At 42.1% G+C, this 13,585-nt stretch overlaps 1 protein-coding gene across 1 annotated transcript in view; it reads left to right on the forward strand.

Annotated features, from left to right (window-relative positions):
- dhx57 (DEAH (Asp-Glu-Ala-Asp/His) box polypeptide 57) overlaps window positions 1-13,585 on the forward strand; it is a 110,525-nt gene that overhangs the window by 69,292 nt on the left and 27,648 nt on the right. Inside the window, exons 11-13 of the mRNA XM_084324430.1 lie at window positions 1,624-1,740; window positions 8,101-8,197; window positions 10,047-10,220. Of these exons, the coding sequence (XP_084180556.1) occupies window positions 1,624-1,740; window positions 8,101-8,197; window positions 10,047-10,220 (388 nt within the window). The remainder of the gene's footprint in view (window positions 1-1,623; window positions 1,741-8,100; window positions 8,198-10,046; window positions 10,221-13,585) is intronic.

A 13,585-nucleotide genomic window follows, 5' to 3' on the forward strand; every position in this document is an offset into this window, starting at 1 on the left:
TCTATGTATTTGTTTCAATATGTTCTGTGTTCCGTCTATTTTACCTAATTATATTTCCATTTATTTCCTCCATCAGCATGTGTATTATGTGTCCATGTATACTTTATGTTCGTTCCTATATCCTGCCTCTCCCTGGGAATGTGTGTTTATGTATATGTTATTTCAGTTTCTATATTTTGTCTCTATTTGGATAGTTTTTTCAATCTCTTGTGCGCGTACTCATCCGTTCGTCTCCTCCCGCCTCCTCTCTCCTCCTTCTCCGTCTCTGGCCTCCTCGTCTGTCTCCGCCTTCGGTCTGTCACGTCTCACCTCGGCCTTCTCCTCTCTCCTCCCTCCTCTCCCGGGTTTCGATCTCCTACTCTGGTCCATCTGCGTGCTTTCTCCAATCTCTGCTGCAGGCTCAGCGTCTGGCCCTCCTTTCCCCTTCCTTCTCCGTCCTCCGCCATCTGCATCCCCCGTCGCCTCATCTCCTCCGCCGCCTCCCGCGCCGTCGCGTACGTCACCGTCCCTTCCTTTCAGTGAATCCTTAGCGAGGTCATGGGTGATTGGAATTTCATTCCGTTTTCTTTCAGAATTCTCTTCAGTCCCGCGTAGGACCTGCGTGTTATTGCTACCGCTGTCGAGTAATCGTGATCAAACGACAGTCTTTTCCCCTCGATTTCTATCTTCTTGGTCCACGCGGTTCTGAGTATCAATTCCTTAATCTCAAATCTCAGAAAGTTAATAATCACCGCCCTCGGAGGTCTGTCTGGTTTCGGTCTCGGAGCCAACGCCCTGTGGGCCCTCTGTATCTCCATTTTTTCCAGTCCCGTCTCCTCCAGTTGTTCCTTGATAAGCTTCTCCACATATTGGGTCACCGATTCCCCTTCGACTCCTTCTTTCAATCCCCATATTCTGATGTTATTTCTCCGTGACCTCCCCTCCATGTCCGATAGCTTTGTCTCCATCTGTTCTTGTTGTTGAATCGCACACGTTAATACCTCGTGTATCTCTGTGTTCCATTCCTCCGCTTGCGCCGTTCTTGTCTGTAACTCGGTTACGTTTCTGTCCTGTTCCGCCATCTTCTCATCCACCCTTTTGAGTTCTGTATTCATTTCACTTCTGTATTCATTTCACTTCTGAAGTCCTCCTGTTCCTTCCTCAATTCCTCCCGTAACTTCCCAATATCGTTCCTTATCGTGTCCGTGTTCAGTTTTATCGTCGCTGTTATGGTCTCCAATATCCCGGCCTGCATGACCACGGCCCATCCTGGCATTCCCGTGCTTGTCCCAGCCGATCCTCCTCCTTCCTCCGCCTGACCCTTCTCGGTCTCGTTTCGGGGGCTCTGTTCCATCAAACTCTCCTCTTCCCGTGAGTCCTCCATTTCTCTCTCCTTCACAATTGTTTTTTCCTCCTTCCTTCTCGTTTGCATTTTCATTTTTAATCACTTTTCGGGTCCTTTTTTATCCGTTTTTTCACTCTTTTGACCAGGAGCTCCACCGGAAGCCAGAATATATATTTTTTTAAGTCAAATAAAATCCATTATAAATGATGATGCCCTCTGAATAGTTGGTCCAAACCTTTACTTTAATGTAGTAATAAAGAGTGGCGGTCTAGTAGTGTCTCTGCTCTGTGTTCCTGTAGACACCAAGAAGGCTGTGCTGAAGACCATCTCTGCCATGGACCTGGACAAGCTCAACATGGACCTGGTGGAGAGTCTGCTAGAGTGGATCGTAGACGGAGACCACGACTACCCTCCAGGTCACTCACGCACACACACACACACACACACACACACACACACACACACACACACACACACACACTACCCTACCCTACCCTCCAGGTCACACACACACACACGCACGCACACACTACCCTCCAGGTCACTCACACACACACAACCCTCCAGGCTAAAACACAAACACAAACACACACACACACACACACACACAGACACAGACACACACACGCACACTACCCTCCAGGCTAAAACACACGCGCACACACACACACACACCCTACCATCCAGGTTAAAAGAAACACACACACCAGGGCTCTACAGTGCGAGCATTTCACTCACATTTGGCCCTAAAAATTGATTTGTGCTAACCGAAAGAAAAAAAATTACGAGCACAGTGTGCAAGTAATAGTTTTGCGTAGTGGGAGTGTCAACGTGCAATTGTCATTTCATATTAGACACAGCAGTGCGGACCTTCAATTTTAGAAGCTATGACATCTAGCTATTCAGCCCTGCGTTCGACAGCTCTGTAACAACTCATCTCGCGAGTCACACTGTTTCTTTGTGCAAGGAAAACTGCGAGCAACGGGTCCAATGGTCCAACAACCAACATGCTTTGCATCTTCGCCATTCCTGTATAGTATACCCACGTCGTCCTAAAAACCTTAACACTAACTACTGTAAGCTATCCCTGGAAAACGCTCAGAGGCATCCAATAGTGAGGGGAGGGGGGGCTGAGAATCTCTCTCTCTCTCTCTCTCTCTCTCTCTCTCTCTCTCTCTCGCTCTCGCTCTCGCTCTCGCTCTCGCTCTCTCTCTCATATATATATATTCATTGATGGACAGTAGCTATAGTATATAGCTCAGCAGCTGTAACAGAATAATTTGATTATTTACGTTTCACACAAACATAGTACTTTTTAAGTAAAAAACATTCAAGTTAATTGATCTTGTGGAATTAAAACCGCACTTGGTAGTACTGACATTCGGTCGGTACCCTTAAAAGTACCAAGTTCGGTTCCCAACCCTAGTCACAATATTGTAATATGATGTTGCTGTATCGATTTTCCCCTCTCCCCTATGTCTTACCATACATTTGTTGAACGTTCCAACAGTGTCATGCATTGTCCACACATGCAATTATGAGATTTACTATTAGGGTTTTTTGCATCATTTGCATGTCCTTGTAAATGAGATTTAAGGAGAACCATGCATTCTTGCAGAAGAGCCTTCAGAAGAGGTGAGTGCAGGCAGTAGAGTCTACAGAGGACAGCCAGAGGGAGTGGACCAGTGAGTGAGTTGAATGAGTCCATACTGCACAGCCCTCTGCACAAGATCTGCTTCAGGGATAAAATACTGCAGGCAGCCCTGCGCTCTGAATTCACAGTGTGTGTAGCTAGCTAGGAGGATGAGGAAATACACATTCCAATAACAGCTGTATATTGTTGTTGCTTGCCCAGGTGCTGTGCTGGTGTTCATGTTGTTTGTTTGTTGTTTACCAGGTGCTGTGCTGGTGTTCATGTTGTTGTTTGTTTGTTGTTTACCAGGTGCTGTGCTGGTGTTCATGTTGTTTGTTTGTTGTTTACCAGGTGTTGTGCTGGTGTTCATGTTGTTGTTTGTTTGTTGTTTACCAGGTGCTGTGCTGGTGTTCATGTTGTTTGTTTGTTTGTTGTTTACCAGGTGCTGTGCTGGGCCCTATTCCCCGTACCTGGTTCAACTAAGTCGATCAAGAGTCCCATTATCCAGATTCAATTAACCCGATGTTTGAATCCAGGATTTCCCTGTTCCTCTAACGCTGATTCAGTCTCGTTCATTTGAACCAGACTTGAGACTCAGGATAATTGCGCGCGGCCGCTTCAGCTGAAAAGACAGCAGGTGTCGATCGCAGAAATCCTGATTTTCTAACGGCATTGATTGATTGATTGATTTAAAACTTTATTAACAGATTGCAGAATGGGTACAATGCAGACCGGCTCAATAGCCTCGCCGACAAGTTAAATGCATAATCTATAGGCTAATATTAAGTCCCTCATTACCCCAATCAATCAGATTATATTTCTTTAAACGTGCCTGCTGGCAGTAGGCTTATGGATTGAATAATTGATCTTGGATTGATCTTGCTAGCGAAAATAATTAGTTCAACTTTCAGAATAAGGATACGGCTCTCTTATCCATTGATGGATGTATGGTGGATGTTTTATTTATCTGGCACCGTGGTCTGATGGTTTGTACTTATGCCTTTCACGCGGACGACCCGCGTTCAAATCCCCCCTTTTTCTATTTTTTGTTTTTCTTTTTGCAATGTAAATGCTTCAATTTGGTGCACTTTGAGAGCTATATAAAGAATGACATCCTCAATGCATGTAGATTTATAATATTTTAACTTAAAACTAGGCTACTTTTGCGTATATTCATTAATATTATAATCCAAAAAAATTATATTGGAAACGCGGGGTTTCGAACTAGGGTCGTCCGCTTGACAGGAGGGAGCACTAGCCGTTGCACCACTGTGCCAGACGGGATATATCCATTGTGTATCCGTCAATGGACAAGAGACCCGTGTTTCGAATATTTTTCTTTTGAATGAAGTTTTATCTCTTTATTCTCAAATGCATTAATGTGACGTCAACGGCTCATTCAATTGCTCAAATCCGTCAAACAGCGCATCTCATCAGACATTTTAATCCCAGTTACAATATCACAAAAACGTGTGAGTGATGACTGATGATACAATTCAACAATCCTCAGATTCCTCGTATATATATATATATATATATATATGAAACTAATCAGAGCCAAACGGCCGATAGGTTTCATTCATTAAAAATATCCCCGCGGGATTCACATTTGCAATGCGCTGTTATTAAAATAACCACATGCAGCGTGTATCGCGACTCCGAGCGCCGTATATGACGTGCATTATTTTATTTAGGACAAAGTAACTCTATAGGCTGAATGATTTATTATCAGCATTTAGTTATATTATTATACATTTCAAAAGCCCCCTCTAGGAAAACGAAGCACAAAAACATAATTTAGAATGGTATAATGGGATCTAGACTGTGAGAAATATTTCAGGAAGCGAGCTGGCATTTCTTTGCGAGGGCGTGGCCATGCAGGTTATCCAGCTAACTGAACTTAACCCTGCTCCGGACCAGGTTCAAACTTTCTGATCTGTTTAGAGCTGCCGTGGTATTGCTATTTTCCTTACCGCACAAATTTGCGAAATATTTCCTACCGCCGCGGTTATTACCGCACAGTGCCCACAAAAATAAAATAAAAATTTGAATGCATTTTTTTTTTTTTTAGTAGTAGTCTACTCTTATAGCCTGCCTCTAGTCTAATGGCGCTTTTCCACTGCATAGTACCTACTCGACTCGACCCGCTTTAGGCACCTGGTACTTCGTTCCTTTTCCACTGCAGCCAGGTACTACTCCGTTTGTCTCCGTGTGGGGATGCAGGCGGTGCCGCTCGCTTGTGTACACTGAAAGCTCCGTGGGCATAGCCAATTAGCCATGTCCGAGGGCTTGCAGCAAGCCAGAGTTTAACACAGTTTAAATCAATCAATCAATAACAACATTAACCATACTCTCGTTGCGTCTATTCTGCCAAAGCTAACGTTACCTCTCATTGTGTATTCTACCAAGCAACCCGGGTTTAACGTTACCTCTCGTGTATATCGGCTGACGGTAGTATTAGGCTAATAACAACAACAAACTTAACACATCAGCGATCTTGTTGTGACACTAAACTCTCCGCTCGGTGGTAAATTGGGTTGATGTCGGTTTTGTTTCATCAATAAATAAGGCAGAATACACAGTGAATCCATTCTTTTTTGTTTATTGCACTTGGTTCTGTCGCAAACAAATCCTGAATGAAATGCATCCTTAGCGAGGCAGTAAAGATGGCGGCGTTCTGTTTTTGTTCAGAGCCTCCAAACTGTGACGCGTCTCTCTTCTGACCAGTCAGTGGTCTGCAATGTTTCACATGACTTTTCTGGTACCACTTCTACCCAATAGGGTCGCTTGGAACCGAGTAGGGTATATCTGCAAAGCCGCAAGCCAACTTTATTATTATGATAAAAAACAGCGGTGACGCAGTATTCAGCCTAACTCTGCGGTGAGCGTGATGCAACAGCGATACCGCGGTAATGCGGTTATCGCGGCAGCTCTAGATCTGTTACCATGGTGATTTTGAAAATCCGACTTCGGGGAACGGAAAGGTCCGGCTTAAGTCAAGCTATGCTGAGAATTATCCGGCTAACTCAGTTAGCCAGGTACGGGGAACGGGGCCCTGGTGTTCATGTTGTTTGTTTGTTGTTTACCAGGTGCTGTGCTGGTGTTCATGTTGTTTGCATTCACGTTGCATCAGCATTTTAGGTATATTATTTTACATTTCAAAAGCCCCCTCTAGAAGAACGAAGCACAAAAACATAATTCAGAATGGTATAATGGGATCTAGACTGAGAATTATTTCAGGAAGCAAGCTGGGATTTCTTTGCGAGGGTGTGGCCATGCAGGTTATCGAGCTAACTGAACTAAACCCTGCTCTGGAGCAGGTTCAAACTTTCTGATATGTTGCCATAGCGATTTAGAAAATCGCACGTCGGGGAACCGAAAGGTCTAGTTTAAGTCAAGCTATCCTGAAAATTATCCGGCTAACTCAGTTAGCCAGGTACGAGGAACAGGGCCCAGGTGCTGTGCTGGTGTTCATGTTGTTGTTTGTTGTTGTTGTTGTTGTTGTTTACCAGGGCCCTATTTCCCGTACCTGGTTCAACTAAGTCGATCAAAAGTCCCATTAGCCAGATTCAATTAACCCGATGTTTGAATCCAGGCTTTCCCTGTTCCTCGAACGCTGATTCAGTCTTGTTAATTCGAACCAGACTTGATACTCAGGATAATTGCGCGCTGCTGCCTCACCTGAAAAGACAGCAGGTGTTGATCGCAGAAATCCTGATTTTCTAACGGCATTGATTGATTTAAAACTTTATTAACAAGATTGCAGAATGGGTACAATACAGTACGGCTCAATAGCCTCACCGACAAGTTAAATGCATAATCTATAGGCTAATGTTAAATCCCTCATTACCCCAATCAATCAGATTATATTTCTTTAAATGTGCCTGCTGGCAGTTGGCTTAATGGAATGAATAATCAAATGAGATCTTGCTAGCGAAAATAATTAGTTCAACTCTTTCAGAATAAGGATAAAAACAAGCCCAAATAGTATATCTAATTGATACGAATTATATTATGAGGATATCTGTACTGTATGTGCTTAGGTATTATGTACTATATAAATACATGGTTCCCAAAGAGAGGCTTGGAGGGAGGCTTGCAGTTACACTATTAATCAGGTTTTAATCTGTTTCGGACATCATCCATACATGCATTGAAGTTATTAACCTTCAGTTTATACCAGTGACACCTCATGTTCATCATCAGATAACAGTGCTTGAAAAGATAAATGCATTTTCTCAAATTCATTCATCAAAAACGTCAAAGGCTCATTCAATTTATCAAGTCACATCACATCATCAAATCCATCAAACAGCTTATCTCCTCATATATTTTAAACCCAGTTACAATATCACAATAATGTGTGACACTCACAGTGACAGTGATACAATTAAACAATCCACAGATTCCTCATAATTCATATCCACAATCCACGCATAGACGCTTCAATGTATGCTTGAATGAAACACAATCCGGGCGCTCCGTTAAGCAAATACACAGCAGAGAATCTGAGCCAAACGAGCGATAGGTTTCATTCATTAAAAACATCCCCGCGGGATTCACATTTGCAATGCTCCCCGACGTTATTAAAATAACCACATAATGTGTATATCGCACCTCGTGAGCGGCGTATATATAACGTGCATTATTTAGGACAAAGTAAATTTAGTATCAGCATTTTAGGTCTATTATTTTACATTTCAAAAGCCCCCTCTAGAAAAACGAAGCACAAAAACATAATTCAGAATGGTATAATGGGATCTAGACTGTGAGAATTATTTCAGGAAGCGAGCTGCATTTCTTTGCGAGGGTGTGGCCATGGTTTATCCAGCTAACTGAACTAAACTCTGCTCTGGAGCAGGTTAAAACTTTCTGATCTGTTGCCATAGCGACTTAGAAAATCTGACGTCGGGGAACGGAAATGTCTGGCTTAAGTCAAGCTATGCTTAAAATTATCCGGCTAACTCAGTTAGCCAGGTACGAGGAACAGGGCCCTGGTGTTCATGGTGTTGTTGTTTACAGGTGCTGTGCTGGTGTTCATGTTTGTTGTTGTTGTTTACCAGGTGCTGTGCTGGTGTTCATGGTGTTGTTGTTTACAGGTGCTGTGCTGGTGTTCATGTTGTTTGTTTGTTGTTGTTTACAGGTGCGGTGCTGGTGTTCATGCCAGGCTTGGCTGAGATCAAGACGCTCTACGAGCAGCTGCAGTCCAACAGGATGTTCAACAACAGGAAAACAGCCAGGTCTGTGCGGTTTACCTTAAATCCTCTTTGCTAGTTACTGTGCACATCACTTTAATTTGTCTTGGAGATATTGAAAATCTGTTTTAATTTGAGATGTTGAGATGTGTTCAGTATAACATGTGTTCAGTATGTGTTCAGTATAACATGTGTTCAGTATGTGTTCAGTATGTGTTCAGTATAACGTGTTCGTATAACATGTGTTCAGTATGACATGTGTTCAGTATGTGTTCAGTATAACATGTGTTCAGTATAACATGTGTTCAGTATACCATGAACATGTGTTCAGTATGTGTTCAGTATAACATGTGTTCAGTATAACATGAACATGTGTTCAGTATAACATGTGTTCAGTGTAACATGTGTTCAGTGTAAACATGTGTTCAGTGTAACATGTGTTCAGTATGACATGTGTTCAGTATGTGTTCAGTATGACATGTGTTCAGTATAACATGTGTTCAGTATGTGTTCAGTATAACATGTGTTCAGTATAACATGTGTTCAGTATAACATGTGCTCAGTATGACATGTGTTCAGTATGTGTTCAGTATGACATGTGTTCAGTATGACATGTGTTCAGTATAACATGTGTTCAGTATGACATGTGTTCAGTATAACATGTGTTCAGTATGACATGTGTTCAGTATGACATGTGTTCAGTATGTGTTCAGTATGACATGTGTTCAGTATGACATGTGTTCAGTATGACATGTGTTCAGTATGTGTTCAGTATGACATGTGTTCAGTGTAACATGTGTTCAGTGTAACATGTGTTCAGTGTAACATGTGTTCAGTGTGACATGTGTTCAGTGTGACATGTGTTCAGTATAACATGTGTTCAGTATGACATGTGTTCAGTGTAACATGTGTTCAGTATAACATGTGTTCAGTATAACATGTGTTCAGTATAACATGTGTTCAGTATGACATGTGTTCAGTATAACAATAACATGTGTTCAGTATAACATGTGTTCAGTATAACATGTGTTCAGTGTAACATGTGTTCAGTATGACATGTGTTCAGTATGACATGTGTTCAGTATGACATGTGTTCAGTGTAACATGTGTTCAGTATAACATGTGTTCAGTATGACATGTGTTCAGTATGACATGTGTTCAATATAACAATAACATGTGTTCAGTATAACATGTGTTCAGTATGACATGTGTTCAGTATAACATGTGTTCAGTATGACATGTGTTCAGTGTAACATGTGTTCAGTATGACATGTGTTCAGTATGACATGTGTTCAGTGTAACATGTGTTCAGTGTAACGTGTGTTCAGTGTAACGTGTGTTCAGTGTAACATGTGTTCAATGTAACATGTGTTCAGTGTAACATGTGTTCAGTATGACATGTGTTCAGTATGACATGTGTTCAGTGTGACATGTGTTCAGTGTGACGTGTGTTCAGTGTAACATGTGTTCAATGTAACGTGTGTTCAGTGTAATGTGTGTTCAGTGTAACATGTGTTCAGTGTAACATGTGTTCAGTGTAACATGTGTTCAGTATAACATGTGTTCAGTATAACATGTGTTCAGTATAACATGTGTTCAGTATAACAATATCATGTGTTCAGTATAACATCTGTTCAGTATAACATGTGTTCAGTATAACAATAACATGTGTTCAGTATAACATGTGTTCAGTATAACTAACATGTGTTCAGTATAACATGTGTTCAGTATAACATGTGCTCAGTATAACATGTGTTCAGTATAACAATAACATGTGTTCAGTATGACATGTGCTCAGTATAACATGTGTTCAGTATGACATGTGTTCAGTATGACATGTGTTCAGTATAACATGTGTTCAGTATAACATGTGCTCTGTGTCCTCCTCTCCCAGGTGTGTGGTCTACCCGCTCCACTCCTCCCTGTCTAACGAGGAGCAGCAGGCGGTGTTCACCCGGCCACCAGAGGGCGTCACCAAGATCATCATCTCCACCAACATCGCAGAGACGTCGGTAACCATAGACGACGTGGTCTACGTCATTGACTCTGGGAAGATGAAGGAGAAGAGGTGACATTTAAACACCAGTGTTTTGGACATGTCTGCTCCCAAGGCAATCTTGATACAAAACTGATACCTGATACTCCAGTTATAATTTTTTCAGAATAATTTTTTTAACTTAATTTGTAAATGTGTTTTTAACTGCTGATTCACCACCTCCACCCACAGCCTCCAGTGTACCTGCAATGTGTCTTACTCTTAACCCTTTCACTACCACACTACAGAAGGTTAACCTTTCACTACCACACTACAGAAGGTTAACCTTTCACTACCACACTACAGAAGGTTAACCTTTCACTACCACACTACAGACGGTTTACCGTGTGGCAGTGAAAGGGTTAACCTTCTGTAGTGTGGTTGTGAAAGGGTTAACCCTTTGTCGTGTGGCAGTGAAAGGGTTAAACGCCACATGAACCCATGGATGTCCCCACATTTTACTAAATGCCAGGCTGAGCATCTGAGCTGCATTTATTCCAGAAAACGCTTCGGAAAACCAAGTTTATTTATGGCCTGCAAAATTAACTGTGTACTTCTTCCACCCCTGGCTAACCATTGGTCAAGTCTTTCACCCATGGGTGTAGACCAGGGGTCTCAAACTCAATTTACCTGGGGGCCGCTGGAGGTAGAGTCTGGGTGAGGCTGGGCCGCATCAAATATTCCACAAAAAAGGTGTTTCAAGTATTCAAAAAAAAAAGTACAACTGATCCAATTTATTTGTTTGCAAAATCAACTCTGCCTCTCTTAGTTAATTACAACAAGCAATGCTGTTTGTTATTTAAGATGAGGTCGGACTCTGCACTGACAGATTTGTGTTCATTGTGCTGCTTTTATAAAGCCTCAAATGACGGCTTACAATATTTCATGATAGCAAAGTGTTTTGTTTGTCTAAGATTTAAAAAGGTTTAAACTTTACAGCACTGACAAAGTTGAACAAAGTGCTGTACAAGTCCCACAACATAAAAAAAAAAAAAAAAAACGTATTTTTTAAAAATATTTACATATATATTTTTTTTTACTTTGATGTCAAGTAGGGGGTTGCAAAATATCATCCAGCGGGCCGCAATTGGCCCGCAGGCTGTGCGTTTGAAACCCCTGGTGTAGACTAATGGGGATCCATAAATAAACAAATAAATAAATAAAAGTTATTTATGGTAACTAAATTGCAGTTATTCTTGTTATTTGCAATACACGTTTAAACCTGCGTTACCATGGCAACGAGTTGTCAAGTGTGCCTGGCGGCTTTTACTTGCCCCTTTTAGCCAGCATGCTAAACGACGCACAAACACGACTGTCATGGCAGGGTCTGGCGTAACCTCTCACCAAGCACCGGCCCATGCAAGCACGTCGTGGCACTTTGCGAGCGTCTACCGGCTCGGGGCTGCATTTTTCGCCGAACATATAATATACTGTTCTAAACATCTTTAGTTATTCGCTGAGAACAGTGCTGGGGCCATAGCCTGAAGTCTTACCTAGAACATGTCCAAAGTCGATAACAATATCACAGAAACATGTTAATGTAATGGTACTAGTGGTGTAACGGTACGTGTATTCGTCCCGCGAATTTACGGTACGGCCATCACGGTGCGGTACACGCACCATACGCCGAATACGCCTCAGCGCAAACACACCAGTCGCACATGCGAGAACAGCGAGCGGCACACCGACAGTCGGGATACAGACTGTGACGAGCGAGCGAGAGAGAGGGTGAGAGAGAGACAGAGAGAGACAGAGAGGGACACGGAGCACCCCACACACACGGCACATCACATCAACATTCTCCCCCGCCGGACTCACAGGCACAGCTCATCAAATAAAAAGAAGAAACATACTTTTCCGGACAGATCATCTGAGCTCCACTGTGTTTAAATCCAAATAATCCTCTCCCATTGTTGTAAGTAACAGGTCATCTGTTCTCTAGTCTTCAGTCTCGTCGTGAAGTTAATTCTCTCTGGAAGTGAAACTGAAACTTAAGGATGCGCAAGGATAAGTTGTTAAAGGGGCAGTAGGCAAGTGGATGCCTGAACACAGAATGACATCAGTATCACTGACTACCACGGCAAGCCTATAGAAAATTATTCTATTTAATAATAATTATTATTATTATCATAAATATAATATATTTTTTTAAAAGAATTATATAATTATTATAAATATTTTCTTTCTGTTGTACCGAACTCGTACCGAACCGTGACCCCAATACCGAGGTACGTACCGAACCGTGGCTTCTGTGTACCGCAGGGTTTCCGTTAGAATTTTTTTTTGCAGGTCTGAGTGTCCGGTAGATTTCAATCTACCGGACAAATGGGATAAATTCCGGTCAGAGTTTATTGAGCTTAAAAACAATTGATAGGCCTATATAAAGAATGACATCATCAAGGCATTTATAATATTTTAACTTTAGGCTACTTTTGCGTATATACAGTCATTAATATATTCCAAATAAAATGAGTCCCTCGAGACTTCGTGCTGCTGCCGACTTGAGGTGTCGGTGGGCAGTCTGCCCGACCTTAATAAACAGCAGTCTGTTATAATCACATTTTTATGAGCTAACGAATTCCGTTATATTGGACATTTGTATTAATTATATCAAGCGAAGAACTGAGAAATTTGGCAGAGAGAGACGGCAACATTATCGTGGGTTTGCGTGATGTATATCTCCACTCCAATTACCGGTAACTACCTGTACCCCTCCCCCCCATGCTGCTATGATGCCTGAATTTCCCCAAGGGGATCAATAAAGGAATATCTTATCTTATCTTATCTTATCTTACCTCCCAACGACTTGGTGCTGGTCATAATGTGCTGTGAAAATAATTCCCTCTAAACACAATTTGATTATTTGAATTGTATTAAAATAGGCTCAAATTAAATAGCCTATGCGATGAACGAAACAATCATTTGTTTCATCGTTGCTTCACCAAGCAGCCGGTCTAATAATGACATCCTGTTGTCAGCGCGAGCTGGCTGCTGATATATTTACGTGAAGCATGGAGCAGCAGTGTTTTTAGGTCCGGTCTGGAAACCGCTCGGCAGCGCCCCCACCCAACAGCTGAATTGCCAATGGCTGAATTGGAGTACTGCACCCTGCCGGCCGGCAGATGGATGCTTCTCGCAAATATATCAGCAGCCAGCTCGCGCTGACAACAGGATGTCATTATTAGACCGGCTGCTTGGTGAAGCAACGATGAAACAAATGTAATGATTGTTTGTTTCGTTCATCGCATAGGCTATTTAATTTTAGCCTATTTTAATACAATTCAAATAATCTAATTGTGTTTAGAGGGAATTATTTTCACCGGACATTATGACCGGAGAGATTAAATATGTCGGACTTCAACAGATTTTGCCGGTCAAATACCGGTAATTACCGGCTA

Source organism: Notolepis coatsorum (genome assembly GCF_963971535.1).
Source record: "Notolepis coatsorum genome assembly, chromosome: 1".
Classification (NCBI taxonomy): domain Eukaryota; kingdom Metazoa; phylum Chordata; class Actinopteri; order Aulopiformes; family Paralepididae; genus Notolepis; species Notolepis coatsorum.